We start from the raw sequence: 21,761 nt of genomic DNA, 5'->3' as shown, positions 1-21,761 counted from the left end.
ACAGCAGAGGGCATCCAATGACTGACATTTTGCAAGAATTCCAATCCTGGGACTTCCCTGAGTGGTTAAGACTGTGCTTCCACTTACAGGGTTTGAATCCTAGTTGGGGAACTAAGATCCCAAATGCCACACAGTGTGGCCAAAAAAAGAAAAGAAAAAAAGAATTCCAGGACTCCCCTGGTGGTTCCGTCGTTGAGAATCTGCCTGCCAAGACAGGAGACACGGATTTGATCCCTGATCCGGTAAGATTCCACACGCCACGGAGCCACGGAGCAACGAAGCAACTGCACCGTACATACTGAGCCTGCACTCTAGAACCCAGGAGCTGCAACTATCGAGCCCACGTGCCCCCACTCCTGAAGCCTGCAAGCCCTAGAGCCTTCGCTCTGCAGCAAGAGAAGTCACCCCAGTGAGAAGCCTGAGCACCTCGGCTAGAGAGCAGCCCCTGCTAGCTGCAACTAAAGAAAGCCTGCACTGCAACGAAGACCAGTGCAGCCATGAATAAATTAATAAATATCAATTTTTTTTTTAAGAATTCCAATCCTGGAGTGATTCTCATGCACACTCACTCTTTTTTATTTTCCTTGTTCTTCATTTTTATGTCTTTTAAAAATTAATTTATTTATTTTAATTGGAGGATAATTACTTTACAATATTGTGGTGGTTTTTGCCATACATTGACATGAATCAGCCACGGGTGTACATGCGTCCCCCATCCTGAACCCCTCTCCTACCTCCCTCCCCATCCCATCCCTCAGGGTTGTCCCAGTGCACTGGCTTTGAGATGCACGCTCACTCTTGAAAACGGTTGTGCTTCTGTGGAAAAACATGTGCTCTCTAGAGGACACCCCTCCAAGTTAGCTGACTTGAGTTTTCCATCATCTTTGAACAACTTTACAATCTGTGGATTGTGGGCTGTTGATAAGCATGCAAATTATGCCCTGGCTGTGACCTCTCTCCTGCCTACAGAAAAACCCGATTTGCGCCATTTAATTCATTTTCACAGTCCTCGCTCTGTATGCGCGTATGCCTCTGCACTTCTGTTCTGAATTAGTTATTACATCTGCCTGGTTTTCTCCTGGAATAAAATCTGTAACGCATTCTCATGTTTCGTATCCATGAGAGAGTTATGATTTTGCCTTTTGCTGAAAACAATCTTTTTTAATTTTTTTTTATTATGGAAAAATCACATAATATGGACTTCCCTGATAGCTCAGTCAGTAAAGAATCTGCCTGCAATGCAGGAGACCTCAGTTCGATTCCTGGGTCAGGAAGATCCACTGCAGAAGGGAAGGGCTACCCACTCCAGTATTCTGGCCTGGAGAATTCCATGGGCTGCATAGTCCATGGGGTCACAAAGAGCTGGACACGACTGAGCCGTTCTCTTTTCCAGGCCATCTTCCAGAGCCAGGGATCTAACCCAGGTCTCCAGCATGGCAGGCAGATTCTCTACCTTCTGGGCCATCAGGAAGCCCTTCTGGCACTATGAATCTGACTATTCCAAGTCCCTTGTATAAGTGGAATCAAATAGTATTTTTCTGCACCTAATATATACTGGAATGTATTTTTAAAGTTAGTAATGTCCTACAAACAGATCGTACCTTCTTTCTTCCCCCTGTGCTGTACCCGCAGGCTCTAATTAATTATGTTTTATTTATAGTAGTATAGATATGTCAATCCCAATCTCCCAATTTATCCAACTCCCACTTGCCCCTCTTGGTGTCTATATGTTTGTTCTCTATGTCTGTGCATCTATTTCTGCCTTGAAAATAATCTTTAAATTTTTTTATTTATTTTTGGCTGTACTGGGTCTTCATTGCTGCGAGGGCTTTTCTCTAGCTGTGGCGAGCAGGGGCTCCTCTCTAGTCGCAGTGGGCAGGCTCCTCAGTGCAGTGGCCTCTCTTGTTGCGGGGCACGGGCTCAGGGCACCCGGGCTTCAGCAGCTGAGACGCATGGCTCAGTAGTGCGGCCCCTGGGCTCTAGCGCACAGGCTTAATCGTTGTGGCACAGGGGCTTAGCTGCTCTGCAGCATGGGGGGTCTTCCAATACCAGGGATCAAACCTGTGTCTCCTGCATTGGCAGGTGGATTCTTTCCCACGGAGCCACCAGGGAAGCCCTGAAAATAATCTTTTAACAAGTCATATCTGCATGTGAGGTCCCACACATCCTATGTGCTGGTGTATAAAGAAGATTCATGTCAAAAACCTTTGCTTAAATAAGAGAGAAAAAGGAGACTTTGCTGAGCACAAACATCGTGATATTTGAAAAACTTTTGGCAAGCCAGTTTCCATGAAAATTCATACTTCTCTGCATCTCCCCTTGGGGCCAGGCACACCCAGAGAAGCACATTGGACTGGAATCTGAGAACCAGGAAGTGAGAAGACTGAATGAACCCGCCCCTACCAACTGGCTTTGAGAACTCTAGATTCAACCCACCCCTAAGGTGATGAGAGGGACAGGCTGTATACAGCAGCTCAGCTGGTGCCCAGGAGCTCAACTAGATCTCCACGCTCTGGGGAAGCCTGAAAGAACACTGATAGCCAGAGCCTTCTGCAAAACACGAGGTGAGGTGAAAGAGACACTGCATTTAGACAAATCCACTTGGTGGGTAAGAAAGCCCCTTCCCACCGTGCAGGGCGTTTGCCTGGCGTCGCAAATGGGCACCAGGATGTCGGGGAACTGGGTGTGCCAAGTGCACAGGCGAAGCCAGGGCCAAGTGTCAGGTAAGGCGAAGAGCTGTGAGCGGACATGAGTCTATAAAGAACATGTTTATTATGGAGTCGGTGTTTGAACACTTAACAGGTTAGGTGCACAGAGACAGAGAGACAAGAGACAGGACCAGTACTAAGCGAATTTTCTCTCCTTGCTTCCAGTCCATCCGCTGGAATAGTACAACGAGTTACAGTATCATGTTTGTACCTTTTCATCCTCCCTGGGGAAGGCGATCCAAGCATCTATTGGCACATCACCTGGGTGAAAACCAAGAACTTTAGGTGAAGAATTGGACGCTGTGCATTCGGGGAGTGCACACTGTGATGATTAAGCAGGGAGCCTAGGTCCCAAGTTCTTCAAAGCCCTGTTGTTCCAAGCTCCATCTCTCCCACTTCGACTGCATGGTTCGATCTTACTGCCAGGAGTCATTTTAAAAACGGAAAATCCACAGTACTTTAGGAAGGGCGGCGTCTCTGAATTTCCTGTTTTCTACCACTGATCTTGATATTATTCCTCTGAGTTGTACCCTTTCCCCAAGTGTCCTGTGTTTTTGTGCTTTTCATATCGAGGCTCAGAGATACTGCTGTGCAGTGAGTAAGTATGGGTCAGTTGGATCCAGTCCCCCAAGCCAGTGGCTCACTCCGTGATCTTGGGCAAGCTGCCCCTGCACAGAGGCAGTTTCCTCGACCGTAAAACGAGGTGGATAATACAGTGTTCCGCTCCTGGGGTGGCTTCGAGGGATGCATTTATGCATGCGAAGCTCACCACGTTGCCTGAGAAGCAGTGAAAACTGAACAGAAACGCTGCACATCAGTGGTTCTCAACGTGGCCACACATCGGAATCTCCTGGGGCAAAGAATACCCACGCGTGGAAATTAGCTCTCCACGGAGATTCAGGCTTGACTCGTCGAGGTGTAGCCTGACCATCAGGATGTTTTAAAGCTTCCCAAGTGATTCTAATGGACACCCAAGACTGAGAGCCACCCTTCAAAATAACTCGGGAAACAAGATGTTCTGAGAGCTCCCGTCCAAGGCTGCAGAGTCTCTCAGAGGAAGATGGCTAGGGGGTGTCAAACCTGAAAGGGTACCCTGTGTTTTTCTTGTAAAACTCACATTGAAGATGGAGGCTATACAAGGCCCTTCCAGCCCAGGTACCTGTCCAGGGTCCCCCAGGGTTTGCGACCTGATGGTCCCCCAGGGTTTGCGACCTGATAAAAGTGAGGTTCCATGTAACGTGTGTGTGTTTCTCATTAAAGTTCCACATTCAGAAACTGGCTTCAGAGACAGCAGGAAAAGAAGGTGAACTTGTTTGCACAGAAGGAGTTTCTCTTCCTTCAAGCCACGCCAGCCTCTAAGCCTTCATAAGGCAGAGAAGGCGGCTCCCTTCCCTGGCACACTCCGAAAGACTCTGCGTTCACCAGTGGCTCGTTTTTAAGACAAAAGGGTGCACACCCTGACCAGGAGATCTGAGCAGTTAAACTGTGTGCTGTCTACATCAGGGCCCCAGGACATGCAGAAATTCCCTGCAAGGCTGGACCCACAAACATGAGGCCTTGCCCAAGGAGACTCTGTCATCTGGACCAAACTGTCCAGGGGCCTTTGCTTTTGGCTGTGCTCATCTTCTTCCTCTTCACCTTGCCCTCCTTTATTAAGGAACCTAACACAAAGCCTAGCAGGTAAGAGTCCGCCCTTTCCAAGTTCCCTGTGGTTTATTAGAAGAAACTGGAAAATGATAGCCCGGGGAGGATGGGGAACTTCTGAGACACCTCTGCGGTGACAGGTGGTGTCAGGGATCACGAAGGTTGTCAGGAATCATGGGCTATGAAGCCGGAAGGGGAGACTCGGGGGACATGGAGGTGGTATAACAGGAAAATGGGGGCCGTGGGGCTTATACACAGAGGAGGTAGAGGCAGGAGCTGGAGAACTATTGGTCTGGTCTCCAGAAGGCATACGTGGAAAACTATTTTCCCCTCTAGGTCTGTGAGTAATAACCTCAGCTTTGGGGTTCATTACATGCCATTCTCTGTGTACTAAAGCAAATAATTTATCCCATGAATTCCATTAATTTCTTTATATATATATATATATATTTCTTTCTTAAAAAAATAAAATGTTCATTTATTTGGCTGCACCGAGTCTTAGTTGCAGCACATGAGATATTTAGTTGAGGCATATGGGATCTAGTTGCCTGAAAGTGAAAGTGTTAGTTGCTCAGTCATCTCCAACTCTTTGTGATCTCATGGACTATAGCCCACCTGGCTCCTCTGTCCATGGAATTCTCCAGGTAAGGATACTGGAGTAGGTTGCTATTTCCTTCTGCTGGGTATCTTCCCAACCCAGGGATCAAACCTGGGTCTCCTGCACTTCAGTTAGATTCTTTCCTGTTCCCTGACCAGGGATCAAACCTGGGCCCCTTACATTGGGAACTTGGAGTTTTAGCCATTGGACCACCAGGGAAGTCTCCCATTGATTTCTAAATCATACAGTCTCTGAGATGTTTGTCAGTAAAATGAGACATTGCTCACTTAGGGGGGCAGCTGAAATTCTGGGTCCCAAGTGAACCCTTCAAAAGGACACTCTAGGCCATTTTTCTGATAAACACATCTCCTGCAGGGAGAGACCCCTACCTTTCCAGATTCAGTGTATTTTGAATGATTTTATCTCACTACTCTTAGAATTTGAAAATAAAACGTACCCTCATGAAGTTTTTAAAAATACACCAAGGCAAAGCAAGAATAAAGCTCTCCTATGATATCCCGTCATTACCCAGTCTCCATGGGTAACCACCCTTAACACTTTGGTGTAGAAATAATTACTATGTTATTGTTGCTAATGCTTCTATAGTACTCAGTATATGCCGGGCGCTATTCTAAATGCTTTATGCGTGAGACACAGAAGGTTTAGATGAAGGATCCAAGTTCATGCTGCTGGTAGTTGCAGGCCAGCAATCAAACTTGGACATTTTGGTTCCATAGTCTGTGCTCTTTAACTTGTGTTAGACAAACCCTTACAATAGATGGATAAGTGGGTAGATAGGTAGGTGATACTCAGCAGTAAAGAATTACCTGCCAATGCAGGAGACATGGGTTCAGCTCCTGGGTCAGGAAGATCCCCTGGAGAAGGAAACGGCCACCCACTCCAGTGTTCTTGCCTGGGAAATCCCATGGACAGAGGAACTTGACAGGCTATAGTCCATCGGGTCTCAAAGAGTTAGGTACGACTTAGCGACTAAACAGCATTAAACAACAAAGGTAGGTGATAGGTAGGTAGATAGATATACAGGTGGATGGATGGATGGACGGACAGACAGATAGGTATCACACTGTACACATTGGTTGACTTTTTAAATCAACTATATCACGGACCTCCTTACATGTTGGCACATACAGGTCTATTCCCTTCCTTTTCATGGCTGAATAGCTTCTATAGAATGGATATAGCTTAGCCAACCCCATCTATGGGCACTTGGGTTGCCACTCATTTTTCACAAACCTTTGGGCACTTATGTATTTCCGTAGGTAGATTTCTACAAGTGGAATTGCCAAGATAATGAATATGTTCACATTAAATGTCAATGGAAGGACTTCCCTGGTGGTCCAGTGGTTAAGATTTTGCCTTCCAATGTTGGGGGGTGCAGGTTCGATCCCTGCTCAGGGAGCTAGGATCCCACATGCCTTGCAGCCAAAAAAACCAAAAATGTTAAAACCAGAAACAATATTGTAATAAATTCAATAAACAGTTTAGAATGATGTACATTAAAAAAATCTTTAAAAAAAGTCAGTGGACACCATCAAGTCATCCTCAGAAAAGGCTACACAAGCAGGTGTGAAAGTTAACTCTCTCTCCAACCTCTGAGGCAACACTGGATATTGTAAATGGTTTTCAAGTTTAATCATCTGATAAGTAAAAGCGTGTTTCTCTTTTTAACTTGCATTTCTCGGGCTACTGGTGAATCTGAGGATCCTCTAAAGTTTATAAAGCATTTCATTGTATGAATACGCCACACATTATTTACTCATTCTCTTTCTGATAGACGTTTGGGTAGTTTCCAGTTCTGGCTATTATGAATTATGAGTAAGCCTGCTGTGAACATTGTTGTATAAGCCTTTTTTGAGTACATAGTTTTATTTCTCTTGGGTCAATATCTAGAGGTGGGATTGCTGTGTTATAAGGAAAGTATATGTTTAACTTCATTTTTTTATACTTTTATTTGGCTGCACGAGGTCTAAGTTGCAGCTTGAGGGATCTTTTTAGTTGTGGCATATGAGATCTAGTTCCCTGACCAGGGATCAAACCCAGGCCCCCCTGCATTGAGAGCATGGACCACCTGGACCACCAGGGAAGTCTCTATGTTTAATTTTAGAAGAAAAGTTATTGCGTTATTTCCAAAACAGTTTTGAATTTTTCTATTTCTCCTTTCGGCTTTCCCTAGTGGCTCAGTGGTAAAGAATCTGCCTGCCAAGTGGGAGATGCGGGTTCAGTCCCTAGGTTGGGAAGACCCCCTGGAGATGGAAATGGCAACAATCCAGTATTCTGGAGTCCGAAATCCCATGGACAGAGGACCATATAAGAGATAGCTAGGGGTTGGACACGCACGACTTAGCAACTAAACAACAGCATTTCTCCCTTCAGCTTTGCCAGCTCTTGTTCATGCCTTTTGACGCTCTCTTATTTGATGCACATGCACTTTAGATGGTCCTGACCTTGAAAGTGACTGTAAAGTTATTGAATCTGCCCACAATTTTAAGGGACAGGAAACAGGCCACATACTGAGATGTCTCGATAAACTGTTTATATTATTACATCCCAAGAGAGCAGAGACAGTGGATGCAATAACAATAGTGGTCCCCGGAGGAGAAGAGTTTGTGTCCGTTGAAAGGTTCAAAGAGAAGATGGGCATCTAGGAGAGAGGGCTTGCGTGAGTGCCTAGGGAAAGACGTGTGGTGAGCAAAGGATGAACAAAGGCGCCAGCCTAAGTCCTAAATTAGTGTCCTCTCTGCTGACCTGAGAGTGAATCCACCTCAGGGAAGTGAAGACTTCCTCTGGGGAGCAGAGAAAGGGCATTTAGGAAGGTGGGACACAGCGCTGCTGCAAAAGGCTTTCAGCCAGGGAGGCGGCCTCGCCTCGTGACGGCACTATTTTAAGACGATGAGTTGGCCAGAAATGAACAGGACGGTTTAGGAGGAGGGAGTTGCCACTTTGGGTTGACCAGCAGTGGCACCCAAGGGAGTTGGACGACTCCGCAGGCAGATTATCCTGGTGTGAAGGGAGGGGGGCTGGGGCCACATTTAGCCATTAAAACTCAAGGTGAGAAGGATCTGGACTAAGAGAGAGTGGAACAGCAAGAAGGGGGAAATCAGGAGATATTCTGAAGGAGAGGAGGGAGAGAAAGGGAGAGGCAAAAGTGATGGGCAGTTTTGCAGTTTGACTGGTCGTGCCCTCCCTTCCCTGCAGAGCTGCCTGGACAGGGGGTGGCAGCAAAATCAGACAGGGAAGGGAGGCGCACAGTGCAGAACACACCACAGATCCCGAGGTTTGTAAAGGTCATCATCGCATGGCTGAATGTTGACGCTGAAGCTGAAACTCCAATCCTTTGGTCACCTGATGCGAAGAACTGAGTCATTAGAAACAACCCTGACGCTGGGAAAGATTGAAGGCAGGAGAAGAAGGGGACGACAGAGGATGAGATGGTTGGATGGCATCACCGACTTGATGGACATGAGCTTGAGTAAACTCCAAGAGTTGGTGATGGACAGGGAGGCCTGGCATGCTGCAGTCCATGGGGTCGCAAAGAGTCGGACACAACTGAGCAACTGAACCGAACTGAACTGATCGCATTGATGCTTACACTTTGTGGCTTGCCATGGCCATTAGAGAGTCGGAGAATATTTTCAGATCTTAATCTGTGCTCCGGGGGCCTTTCCATGTGTTCTTTTCTTCTTCTTTTTAAAAGATATTTATTTGTTTTTAATTTTATTTATTTGGCTTCACTGGGTCTTTGTTACACCATTCAGGATCTAGTTCCCTGAGCAGGGATCAAACTTAAGCCTCTTGCATTGGGAGCTTGAAGTCTTAGCCACACTGGACCACTGGGAAAGTCCCTCCACGTGTTATTTCTGATCTTCACAATTGCAGTTGAAGATTAGTGTTTATATTCTTTCACAGAAAATGATTATGAGGCTCATAAATGTTAAGGGGAATTCCATGGAACCAAGAAGTAGCAAAACGGATATTTGAATTTAGAGAATTTGAGCTCCAAATCCCATGCTTCTCCACTACCTCCTATGTATTGATTCTTAAGAGGTTTAAAGTCCAAGGGAGGACTTCCCTGGTGGTCCAGTGGTTAAGAATCTGCCTGGCAGTGCAGGGGACACACGTTTATCCCTGGTCCAGGAAGATCGCACATGCTCTGGGGCAGCTAAGTCCATGCACCACAAGTACCATGCCCGTGTGCCTAGAGCCCGTGCTCTGCAACAAGAGAAGCCACAGCAATGAGAAGCCTGCACATCGAAACTAGAGGATAACCTCTCTCACCATGACTACAGAAAGCCTGGGCGTAGTAATGAAGACCCAGCCCAGCCAAAAATAAAGAAATACATGGATTTTTTTTTTAAATCCAAAGGAGGAGAGAGACAAAGCAAAAGAACATGGGTGATATTATTAGTAGTGATAAATGTCCTCAGTAAAGTCAGATGAGACAGATGCTACCAGAGCACACAGAAAAGGGTCATCTAAACCAGGCAGATGGGGGTGGGAGGCAAAGGAGAACACGGTGGAGGTGGGAGCATCTGCAAGGTGCCTGACGGCTGTGTGACATTTCAGCAAGCAGGAACACCGTAAGCAAGGAGGAAGTAGCGTAAGCAATGGTGCAGAAAGGAGCAAAGGATGATTTCAGGAATGGGAGACTGACAGATGGGTCATTTAATAAGCACTGATAAGGTGTTCACTGTGTACTAAGCACTGGTCTCGGAGTTATGATTACTAATCACATATCGAGCCAGAGAGTAGATACTATTAGCATCATCAACTCCTTTATAGATGAGAGAGATTAGATCACTTGTCCAAGGTCACCCTTGTCACTGATGTTCAAACGCAGACAGGCTGGCCCCAGTGACCCAGCATCACACCACCCTCCACGTCTCTCCATCACATCCATCCAGATGTCATAAATCCTAAATGTGTCTTTTTCTGCCAGACTATGAATTTCTTGTGGGTAGGAACTGTCTTATTCGTCTCCATTTCTCCAATAACTTGAACAGGTCCCAGACACTGTACATATGTAACACAGTGTCAACACTTACTGATAAAAAAATGAATGTGACCTTAAATAACTTTGTTCTGTAGCTATTAAGAATTGTAGGACTTCCCTGGCAGTCCAGTGGTTCAGATTCCAGGCTCCCAGTGCAGGGGTCCTGGATTCCATCCCTGATCCAGGAACTAGATCCCACATACCACAACTAAAATTGAAGATCCCACACATTGAAACTAAGACCTGGTGCAGCAGAAAATTATTAATAGATTTTCTGGTTGTTGTTTTTTTTAAGAAATTTTAGAGTAAGGGAGTAGCTTGATTAAATGTATGCTTTACAGAGGTTACTCTGTCAATAGATTGTAGGTTAGGTAGATGGCCAGGCACAGTGGGGTTTTTATTTGTTTGTTCGTTTTTAGGCGGTGCCACATGGCTTACAGGATCTTAGTTCCCTGATCCGGATTGAATCCTGGTCCGGGCAATGAAAGTGATGAGTCCTAACCACTGAACTGCCAGGGAACTCCCTGGGGCACAGAAAGTTTTAAGGAGACAGGTTAGAGGACCAAGGTAGTGGTTTAAGATAGAGTCCTTGGGGCCTGGGGCAAGGTTATGATGACAGCAGGACCAAAAATAAAAGACTGAGAATAAGTTAAATCAGCTGGATTTGGTGACAGATATGATGGGGCAGTGGTAATAAGGATTTTAAGACAATTCTATGATTTCAAACCTAGGTTATTGGTCTACCTCTCATATCATTTCAAGACAAACACAAGTTCACCAAACCGACAAAAGTTTTGGTGCCAATCTCCAATTTGCTCTCTGATGTGTAAAGACCAGGTCTCTGTCTGCTTGGCTTCCCTAGTCTGGAACAAATTTATCCTAGAAGATGCCATGCATCTTTGTTTTGGCTTCAGAGATAATCATGAAGAGTGAGCTGGGAATCAGACCTATGGATTCTGTTTTCTTGTTTTGGTTATTGTTGTGAATATTTTATATATTTAGTTGGCTGTGCTGAGTCTTAGTTATGGCATGGGAGATTTAGTTCTCTGACAAGGTATCAAACTTGGGCCCCCTGCATTGGGGATGCAGAGTCTTAGCTACTAGACCACCTGAGAAGTCCCCTGGTTTCTGTTTGGTATCGTATTTTGCTTTGGTGTAAGAACCAAACTGTGTTTTCTATAACCTTCTGGTTTCTGATTCTGGACCCCTAGCTAGAATCAGAAAAACTTAACCTCAACCATTCTTACTCCTCTACCCCATCCCCAGGAGGGCATCAAGGGCTCCAGGATGTCTGATATGGTGCCAAGGCCCAGGAGAGGGCAGCTGATTCTTAGCCATCAGCTTGCTGCAAGATATCCATCATCACTACCTCTTGGCTCTTCTGTGTCACCTGGTTTACACGTGAGAATGTTCTGTGATGTGGTTTCTATCTTCCCAGTTTCTACACGCAGTCACTTCCTTCCAGGGGTCTTAAGAGACCCTAGTAACGCTACCAGGAAGTAGGAGCCCTCTAATCTTGGGTCCTTAGAGCCCTCCCTTCTCTCCCACCTCCTTTCATTCCTCCTCCCAGAGTAAATATTTCTAGGAAGGGGATGATGGCATAGGAACTAGAAAGGTCCCTCTCCAAGATATTTTACCTATTTCCCCAAATCTTCTCCCCATTTGAGGGCTTAGGTATTTGGAGGGGAAAAGCCAGAAGGTCTTGCAGGGTATTCTTTATTTTCCAGCTCTTGTCTGCACGTGTGTCCATGGGGGCAATGAACGTGGAGCTGACCATTGGCTGCTGGTGGTGGGTGGGAGGCAGGCACCAATGGGAAAGGGAGAAAACACAGGGAGGAAAACAACCAAATAACATTCCAGGATATTATACAGCTACATTTGTGAGTATAATAGGCAAAGAAAAGGGATCTGGATGTTCATGCCCTCGGGGGTCAACAGTAGGTTCTTTGAGAAAGTATAATCACAAATTCACATCCTTTTGTGCTGAAATTCATTTTCTGCCTTTTGAGTAAGGAGCACGCATTGCTTTAGTAAAAGGAAAAATAATTCAGAAAACTTGTGAAGAAAGAGGAGCAAAAGTTTAGGTATCACTGTGGATTGAAGCGTCGCCCTCAAACAGAACGTGCCCTAGGCTGTGTGCCCTGTCTTCCACATAATAACACGTTATCGCATCAACTTACATTCATTTCTTACATACTTTCTCAACATACATTCTGTTCCCTCTGTTGGTTCGTGAGCCTCTTAAGAGAAATGACTATAGCTTTTTTATCTCTCATTCCTAACAGATAGCTCCAAAAGCCTGGCCTATAATTACTGCTCAATAAATATTGCACTGTGTTTTCAAATTCTCAATAGGATGTCTCATTTGATTCTAAGTTTTCTCTTTAATTTTTTTATTTTTACTGAGTAACATGCAAATGTTTCAGTGAAATAAAGAGGCTTATATCAAAACACAGTTGTCCCCAGGACTTCCCTGGCTCCCCACTTCCTCTGCAGGAAGTATGGGTTCAATCCTTGATCAGGAAACTAAGATTCCTCATGCCATGGGGAACGGCCAAAAAATAAATAAATGAAATAACCAATAAATACAATAATATAACTGTCCTCATGTCTTCTCCCTGCTCTAGGATTCTGATTTCCAAGGTGATTACTTCAACCCCCTCTGATTTTCTTTTTGGTCATCTACTGCTCTATTTATAACATGCCCACCTGCTACTTCTTGATTTCTCAGTTAAGTGATTAAGGGCCATCAAGGAAATATTATTTACCCATGGCCTTGAAGCCTGTTGTCCCTTTAGATTTTCATCTCCGGACGCATGAACCCAAACACGGGCTGTGGGCATCTCTAACTGTCGCCATAGTGTCAGCACCTGACCCAATTCAACCTGCCTGTATTTGTATAACAGCACTGTTGGAAATGGTTTTCCCCAGTGGTTCAGCAGGTGAAGAATCTGCCTGCCAATGCAGGAGACATGGGCTTGATCCCCGGGTCAGCAAAATCCCCTGGAGAAGGGAATGACAACCCAATCCAGCATTCTTGCCTGGAGAATCCCATGGACAGGGAAGCCTAGCGGACTACAGTCCATGAGGTCGCAAGAGTCGAACACCACTTGGCAACTAAGTACACACACACATTGTTCGAAATGCCATGTCTATACTGGCTTTTAACATCCTTACAACCGTTTTATAAAGCAGCTTTTAAGATTCTCACAATGGATAAGAAAACAGAGGCTCAAAGGGTCCTGTGACTTGCCTGAGATTACACAGCTGGCTAGTTAGAGGCGGGGCTGGACTAGAACTCAGGCTACTTTCCACCCACCTAGGCTCCATTGCCCATTTGCCAAGTGCCAAGAAGTCAGTGTTCTCTCCACCTCAAGTTCAACCCAAAAACACATCCAGTAGAGCCCAAGAGGTTAAGTCATGGGGAGGTGACAACCACCACACACCAGATGGCTACCCTTCATGTCACCTTGCAGGAGACTGGCTCAACTTGCTTTCAGAGCTCTCTGTGTCACCAGGAAGTAGAAATAATAAAACCCTGATCAAGTTACTGAATACTGCCAAGGTTGTTGGGTTCTGCAGATTCCAGGGAGCTCTTCCAGCCACAAGGAAGAACAGGAGGCAGGGTTGGGGCAGGCTGCCCTCGCTCTCTATTCCTATACACCTCGTCTCTCTCCCCTTTCCCTGTAGAAGGCTCTGGGGAGGGAGCAGGGGAGGAGAGGAATGTTATTTTTAACCCTAAGGTCAGTATCTTTAAATGCCAGAGTAAAAATATCAACTGAACTTGGGATAATCTGTGAAACAACTTTATTCTCAAGTGTGATTTTTTTCCCAGAGAGGAAGATCTAGGTACAAGATACAGATGCTTTAAAAAATGGACTTGGCTTTAGGGACTTCCCTGGTGGTCCACTGGTTAAGAATCTGCCTTCTAGTGCAGGGAATATAGGTTCGATTCCTGGTCGGGGAACTATGACCCCACATGCCACAGAGTAATTAAGCCTACATACCACAACTACTGAACCTGTGTACTCTAGAGCCTGGGCACCGTAACAAGAGAGGCCCCGGGTGTCACAACTAGAGAAAGCCCACAGGCTGCAATGAAGAGGCAAAAGAAAAAAAAAGAAAAAAAAGAAAAAAGGGACTTTCTTTGAAACACCCTTGGTTCTCAACTGAGAGCTTCTAGCCATAGGCTACACAGGTCATTTTGTATCTGTGATTCTTGATCCGTACTTGGAAGCTTTTGCCACTTCTTTGCTTCCAGGTCTTCCCTGGGTGATGTGCTATTGTTCCGCTTCATGTTTGGAATAGAGCTCTGTGATCCCTGCTAGAGATATACTTATTTCATATTTATTGCTGTTGTTCGTTGTTCAGTCACTAAGTCATGTTCGACTCTCTGTGACCCCATGGACTACAGCATGCCAGGCTCCTCTGTCTGCCACTATCCCCCAGGAGGTTGCTTAAATTCATGTCCTTGAGTCGGTGATGCTATCTAACCATCTCATTCTCTGCCACCGTTTTCTCCTTTTGCCTTCAATCTTTCCCAGCATCAGGGTCTTTTCCAATGAGCTGGCTCTTCACGTCAGGTGGCCAAAGGATTGGAGCTTCAACTTCAGTATCAGTCCTTCTGATGAATACTCAGGGTTGATTTCCTTTAGGAGGGACTGGTTTGGTCTCCTTGCAGTCCAAGGGACTCTCAAGAGTCTTCTTTAGCTCCACAGTTTGAAAGCATCAGCTCTTTGGCACTCAGCCTTCTTTATGGTTCAGCTCTCACATCTGTACCTGACTACTGGAAAAACCATAGCTTTCATATATATATGTATACATTTTTTGGTTGACCAAAAAGTTCATTTGGGTTTTTCCATATAGTGTTACAGGAAATATATACATATATTATTTAATATACTTATATTGTTATTATATATATATATGTTTTGCTTTTTTTGGCTGTGAGATCTTAGTTCCCTGACCAAGAATTGAGCCCACATCCCCTTCACTGAAACTGTGAAATCTTAACTACTGGGAAGTAGTTTACGACCTGAGAAGTCCCTATTTATTTATTTTTTAAGAGCAAATTTTTATATATTTACCTCTAAAGTAGATGAGAATTATAGTATCAAATTGCTTTTTGCTTGAGTGAATTGGTTCGCCTATTCCTCTGAACTAGAGTCATTTAATAGAACCAGTGTTTCCCACTACACCCGCCCCAGCGCAGCCTAGCGGACGGAGTACAAGTTCAGGAGCACACAGGGTCTGGACAAGACGGATGCAGGGCTCTCAGCATGTGGATGGAAGCAACTTGAGCATTCAGTAAATTCCGTCTGTGACCTTTAGAAAATGGCAATATAAACCCTCATATCCCAGGCAATCATATATGTGCATAATCATCGGGAGTTGAAGTTTAATCACATAATTTAGTCACTGCCTGGGTCATTGCTGCCACTTCCTCGAAAATGTAAACACATCGGCTCTCATGCCTACTGCATTGGCAGGCAGGTTCTTTACCGCTGGCACCACCTGGGATAGACAAATGATTCAAGTCTAAATTCCTCATACACTGCAAATAATGATCTGGTCCTGCCTGCCTGTTTGGCAGCATCTCCTGCCGGACAAGCCCCGATCCCCACTCTTTTATATGTGTGTATATATAATTTTGTTTATTTATTTTTGGCTGTGCGGGATCTTTGTTGCTGTGCAAGCTTCTCTGTAGTTGCAGCGGCTGGGAGCTCCTTGCTGCAGCGTGCAGGCTTCTCACGGCGATGGCTCCTCCCATGCAGCGTGGGCTCCTCCCGTGCAGCGTGGGCTCCCACACTTCGGTAGTTTCGGTTTCCCAGGCTCTGTAGTCTTGGTGCACAGGCTTAGCTGCTCCGAGGCATGTGTGATCTTCCTGGAGCAGGGATTGAACCCTGTGTCTCCTGCACTGGCAGGTGGGTTCTTTACCACTGAGCCACCAGGGAAGACCCCCACCCCACGTTTCCTTTTTTTAAAATTATGTATTTATTTTTGCTGCGCCAGCTCTCAGTTGCAGCATGTGGGATCTAGTTCCCTGACCAGGGATGGAACCCAGGCCCCCTACATTGGGAGAGTGGAGTCTTTGCCACTGGACTACCAGGGAAGTCTCCCAACACCACAACTTTTCACGCTTCTGGGAGTGAAATTTCCTCCTCCCCACTCCTAATCCTCTTCAGAGGGGAGCTCCTCCAGGAAGCCTTCCTAGCTTCCACGTGGGAAGCACGCCTTTCGTCTGTCATCTCTAACACACGCCTCACAGTTTGTGGGTACTTAGTTCCCCAACCAGGGATTGAACTCAGGCTGCGGCAGTGAAAGTGCTGAGCCCTAACCACTGGACCTTCAGGGAATTCTCAACAGTTTGCTTTTAAGCAGTGTTGGACTGATGATAGGATAAGAAGCACATCTTTAAGGCAGATCTTTCAAAATCAAGGTTGCCAACTATAGTCTTAACAGGCATGCATCTTTCCCATTTCCTTGTGGACAAAGATATCTTTGTTACCTATGTTTTTTTTTAAGGTCCACTGAGTCACAAGATATTAGGTGACAGGACTAGGTTCACACAAACTCATTCTTAGACTCACAGTTGGGAACACAGAGGATGCTGGAGCCGCAAGGAGTGAGCCCGGGAAGCTGGGGGTGCAGCATGGAGACGTGAGTGGTTCAGCTCTGCCCTTGGCCTCCCTCTCCAGCTCCCAAGACTCAGTACCACCACTTAGGTTTCTTTACCAGTCCAAAGTGGCTTCCCAGGTGGCATTAGTGGTAAAGAACCCCCTTGCCAACGCAGGAGATATAAGAGACGTGAGTTCGATCCCTGAGTGGGATCGAATGCATGGCAACCCACTCCAGTATTCTTGCCTGGAGAATCCTATGGACAAAGGAGCCTGGTGGGCTGCAGTCCATGGGGTCGTGAAGAGTTGGATATGACTGAAGCGACTTAGCACGCATGCATGGGTCAGAAGTAAGTGTCCAGACCCATTACCAGCAGGTGCCGCTTGGTGTTGGGAAGCAGCCAGCAAAGTCCCTCCCCTCACCTCTCCTGAAGACCGATTTGAAGTCCGCCTGAGACACAAAAATGAATGCTAGTTACACTCTTCAAGTCTCTACAACCTTAGCCTTCATCCAAAGTCATCTCTTTCTCTAGGAATAAGCATCAACAGAACATTAAGGAAAGGTCCCCAGAGTTACTGCAAAATGCCATGTCTCAGGCACCCACCACGAGAAGGAAGGCAACCACCCACATGGAGTCAGTACAGGGGACCCACACTCGGGACACACCCCCCAAGGCTACAGCCCTCACGGCCAACCAGCGCAGAAGAGCGCAAACCAGCAAGGCCCATGCCGAGGAGCCAGGCAGAGTGCCCACCCCCACCGGAAAGGCAGCACTGCAGACAAGGGCGAGCAAGGACACCCGGGTGGACACGCTGCCCCCAGCGGCTGGAGGTGGGGGGGTGGCCTCCAGCAGGACCGAGGTGCCATCACTGAACAGTCAGAACCCAAGGACGACCAAAGGATCTGGGGACTGGAAGGCAAGGCCCACAGGCCCTGGAGCTGTGCCCACGAAGCTGCGGGACAGCCCGGCAACTGCAGCTAAGACCCTCCTTCCAAAACACCAGGCCGGGGTGCAGGCGGGGAAGGGAGCCAGAGGAGCCACCCCAGCAGCTGCCCCCTCCCAGGACAGACCCCAGCCCACCCGGTCCTCGGCCCCTCTCCAGAGCCCTACCACCCAGAGAAGCCAGAAGCTGAAGGCTGCCAACTTCAAGTCTGAGCCCCAGTGGGATTTTGAGGATGAATACAGTCTGGAGGTGGGCGGCCTGCAGACGGTGAGTTTTCCCTCTTCTCGGGGCCCTGAGGCCCACCCCCTCCCTTCCATCCCAGGCTCTGCTCCTAAGCTCTGCTCTCCCCAACCCGGCCTCTTTCCCACACGGCTCATCCAGGTGAAGGTGTGATCGAAGGGCCTGCTCTGGTCCCCAGGAGACCTGTAGGCTCCTCAGAAAGGGTGAGAGAGTATGACCTCAGCAGGTGGAGGGGCAGGACTGGGCAGGAGCCAAGGGACAAGAACACCCCAACCTGGTGCCCAGCCCTGTCCTCCCCACAGAGATAATTCCAAGACCCTCTCTCTTTTCCAGCCCTAAGAAAAGCAGCCTGGGCCCCCAGCCATGGGAGGGGAGACCTGGACATTTGCACGCATAACTACAACCACGCACAGTACATGAGACCCGTAGCATACATCCTGCCCGTGGTGGGCCTGGGCGATCAATGACCAGGGGGCCCGGAAGGCTATGGGAATAGGATGGAAGATGTAGCGGAGGTGGGGCCTTTCCAGCTTTGAGGCCTGGTTTCTGCTCCCGCACCCACCTCCCTCAGTCCCACCACTCCATCCCCCGCCCCACGGCTTCCGGACCCTCTCCTGGCCTGACCCATCCTCCTGCTTGCAGACCTGCCCTGACTCGGTGAAGATCAAAGCCTCCAAGTCACCCTGGCTCCAGACTCTCTTTCTGCCCAACCTCACCCTCTTCCTGGACTCTGGACACTTCAACCAGAGCGAGTGGGACCGCCTAGAGCACTTCCCTCCACCCTTCGGCTTCATGGAGCTCAATTTCTCCTGTGAGTCCTCATCCAAGGGCCCTGGGTGTGCGCTAGGCCACAGCAGAGGGCCATGCTTCTTTTAAAAATATTTTTTGGCCATGCTGTGCAGAATATGGAGTCTCAGTTCCCTGGCCAGGGATCGAATCTTCAACCCTTGCCTTGGGAGCGCAGAGTCTTAACCACTGGACCATAAGGAAAGTCCCAGGGGACCATGCTTTTTTGCCTCTGGCCCACCTTTCCCCTGCGGGCAACCAGCCCCGGGAGAAAGGCCGGCTGGGCTCTGAGTGGAACCCCCCCTCCGCTCCCCACATTGCAGTGGTGCAGAAGGTCGTGGCGCGCTTCCCCCCAGTGCCCCAGCAGCAGCTGCTCCTGGCCAGCCTCCCCGCCGGGAGCTCCCGGTGCATCAGCTGTGCCGTGGTGGGCAACGGGGGCATCCTGAACAACTCCCGCATGGGCCCAGAGATAGACGGCCACGACTACGTGTTCCGGTGAGCCTGCACCTGCCCCGACCCCCACCCCTCTCCTGCAGAGCAGGGCTCTTCCGGCAGATCTCAGAGGGTGCTCCCTGCCTGGATCCAGAAGCTGTGGGGGAGGGTCCTGGGCTCACTAGTGCCGCACCCCCATCCCTTCTTCCTTCCCTGACCACCTCCACGCATCGCCCGGAAGACCTCACGTGATCTGATTTTGTCTTTCGGGCCAGGCTGAGTGGTGCCGTCATTAAAGGCTATGAACACGATGTGGGTACTCGGACCTCCTTCTACGGCTTTACCGCCTTCTCTCTGACCCAGTCACTCCTTATACTGGGCAGTCGGGGTTTCCGGCACGTGCCTCTGGGGCAGGTGAGCAAAGAGGAATGGGTCTGGCCGCCCCCAGACTTTGGATACGGGAGGGTGCAGGTGAGACGTGGAGACAGGGAGGTAGGGAGCATTCTGAGTCTAGAGCCTGTCGTCGGTACAGTCTCCGGGCATGTGAGGCGCAAGGGCAGGGAGGGCAGCCACGCCAGGCCAGAGGAGAGCAAGCAGGCAGTCTGGGGGCAAAGTCAGGCCACCCCACTGAAGGCAGGACTCTTGGACCACACGCTGTCCTTGGTCCTCAGGACGTCCGCTACCTGCACTTCCTGGAAGGCACCCGGGACTATGAGTGGCTGGAGGCACTGCTTCTGAATCGGACCGTGACTTCAAGGAACCTTTTCTGGTTCAGGTACCCACCGCCTCCTCCCCTCACCCACAGACAAGCTGTGGAGGGGGCAGCCGTGAAGGGTTGGACAGATGGGGACAGTCTGAGCTCTCACCTGGAGATGGGGGACCAGTCATGCCCACGATCCTGCCTTGGCCCTCCCCCGGAGATGTAAGAGAATGAAGGACCCATTCCTGCCCACAGGCGCAGACCTCAGGAGGCCTTTCAGGAAGCCTTGCAACTGGACAGATACCTGTTGTTGCACCCAGACCTGCTCCGATACATGAAGAACAGGTGAGAGCGGGAAGCCCGTTGAAGGGGCCGAGTCCCTCTCATCCTCTCGAGCCTCCTGACAGCTGGGGGGCTGGGCTATCTCGCAGATTCCTGAGGTCTGAGACTCTGAACACTGCCCACTGGAGAATATACCGGCCCACCACGGGGGCCCTCCTGCTGCTCACTGCCCTCCAGCTCTGTGACCGGGTGAGGCCCTGCTTCTGGAGCCTGCAGATCTGGAAAAACAGCTCTGGGGTAGCCCTGGGCCTGTTCAGCAAAGGATGATGGCTGGGGGGTGGGGGGAGGGGCCTGATTGTGGACACATGCCTGTGCGCAAGCATGCTTCCAGGGGTCCTGCATCCAGACCCCCAGGGATAGAATCAGGACACAGGGCCCCTGCCCCCCGCCCACACACACACAGAGAAGAAGCCCGAGAGACACACTCGCAGGCCTTATTTCTCCTCCGCCTTCCTGTAGGTGAGTGCCTATGGGTTCATCACCGAGGGCCATGAACGCTTCTCTGACCACTACTATGATAAGTCCTGGAAACGAACGATCTTTTACATCAACCACGACTTCAAGTTGGAGAGGACGCTCTGGAAGCGGCTACACGATGAAGGTATCATCCGGCTGTACCAACGTCCTATGACTTCCAAGCCGACCATCTGAAGGGAGCCTGGGCTGCTGAAGTCCCTTCAGCTATTCTAAGGCTCATAGCACAGAGGGAGGCCAGAGACTCGTCTGCCGTCTTCCAGCGCCTGGACCAGGCTCTGAGCCCCTCCAGACTTCAGGGGTAGAGGTCTACCGAACTACTGCAGAGGAGGGGACACGCTCAAGATGGCAAATGATGGGCTGAGGTTTCGGAGACCTTGGAAAAATTTCTGCAGAGTCTGTTCTGTGGAGGTGGGGACTCAATTTTGAGACCAAGGGGACTTCCCTGGTGGCTCAGACGATAAAGAATCTGCCTGCAACGCAGGAGACCTGGCTTCAGTCCCTCAGTCAGGATGATTGCCTGGAAAAGGGCACAGCAACCCACTCCAGTATTCTTGCCTGGAGAATCCCATGCACAAAGGAGCCTGGCAGGCTACAGTCCATGGGGTTGCAAAGAGCTGGATACGACTTAGCGACTAACACTTTCACATTTTCACTGTTCAAAAGCAACTTGGCACAGAAGGACGAGTCTGAATTTATGGAGACATGTAGATTTGGGGTTGAATTACAGATCTTCCACTTAGCAGCCATGAAATTGTGAAGGCATGACTGTATTTCACTCTAGACCGTCTGGTGGACCCTTCCAGGGGTTATCTGATTCTAATAGAAGGTCTGCAAACTTTCCTTATCTTTGAGCTACTTGACAGCTCTCTGGGTTGTAGAAAACTGATAGTAATAAAAATGATTTCTGTCTGAATGAAAAATGGGGATAGTGATCAGTCTTGTTCCTATTATCAAATTAATTTTGGTATTCCAGACTGCCGATGTATGTATCCGGACTTTGGGCTCTTTTTTGAACCATTTTTACTAGTTCCTTCACTAATTAATGAGTTAAATAAAATCTCTGATATGTGTTCATTTTATATTTGTGTAAGAATCACAATTCTATCCTTAAAAAAAAAAAGAAAAATCATCCTTGAGACGTCCCTGGTGACCCAGTGGTTAAGAATCTTCCCTGCAATGCACGGGACGCAGGTTCCATCCCTGATCGGGAAACCAAGATCCCACATGCCGTGGGACAACGAAGCCCGTGTGTGACAAATTC

General features: G+C 48.3%; 1 protein-coding gene across 1 annotated transcript; it reads left to right on the top strand.

Annotated features, from left to right (window-relative positions):
• Positions 1–3,974: 3,974 nt before the first annotated feature.
• Positions 3,975–20,974, top strand: ST6GALNAC1 (ST6 N-acetylgalactosaminide alpha-2,6-sialyltransferase 1). Its single transcript, XM_040244576.1, has 9 exons — positions 3,975–4,388; positions 17,112–17,790; positions 18,406–18,574; positions 18,873–19,044; positions 19,257–19,395; positions 19,653–19,756; positions 19,937–20,026; positions 20,113–20,212; positions 20,483–20,974. Exons 1-9 carry the CDS (start codon positions 4,258–4,260, stop codon positions 20,672–20,674), a joined length of 1,776 nt encoding a protein of 591 aa, XP_040100510.1. The 5' UTR covers positions 3,975–4,257; the 3' UTR covers positions 20,675–20,974.
• The last annotated feature ends 787 nt before the right edge of the window (positions 20,975–21,761 follow it).

The sequence above is a fragment of the Oryx dammah genome, unplaced genomic scaffold, assembly GCF_014754425.2.
Source record: "Oryx dammah isolate SB20612 unplaced genomic scaffold, SCBI_Odam_1.1 HiC_scaffold_8, whole genome shotgun sequence".
In the NCBI taxonomy this organism is placed as follows: domain Eukaryota; kingdom Metazoa; phylum Chordata; class Mammalia; order Artiodactyla; family Bovidae; genus Oryx; species Oryx dammah.
The sequence above is the reverse complement of the archived record's forward strand: the minus strand, read 5'-3'. Positions and strand labels throughout refer to the sequence as shown.

Excerpts from the sequence above, each read along its gene's own strand:
- ST6GALNAC1 (XM_040244576.1), top strand. The coding sequence starts at position 4,258 with ATGAGGCCTTGCCCAAGGAGACTCTGTCATCTGGACCAAACTGTCCAG. Across the intron at positions 19,396-19,652 it reads GGCACGTGCCTCTGGGGCAG|GACGTCCGCTACCTGCACTT; the intron begins GTGAGCAAAGAG and ends CTTGGTCCTCAG. Across the intron at positions 20,213-20,482 it reads CCCTCCAGCTCTGTGACCGG|GTGAGTGCCTATGGGTTCAT; the intron begins GTGAGGCCCTGC and ends GCCTTCCTGTAG.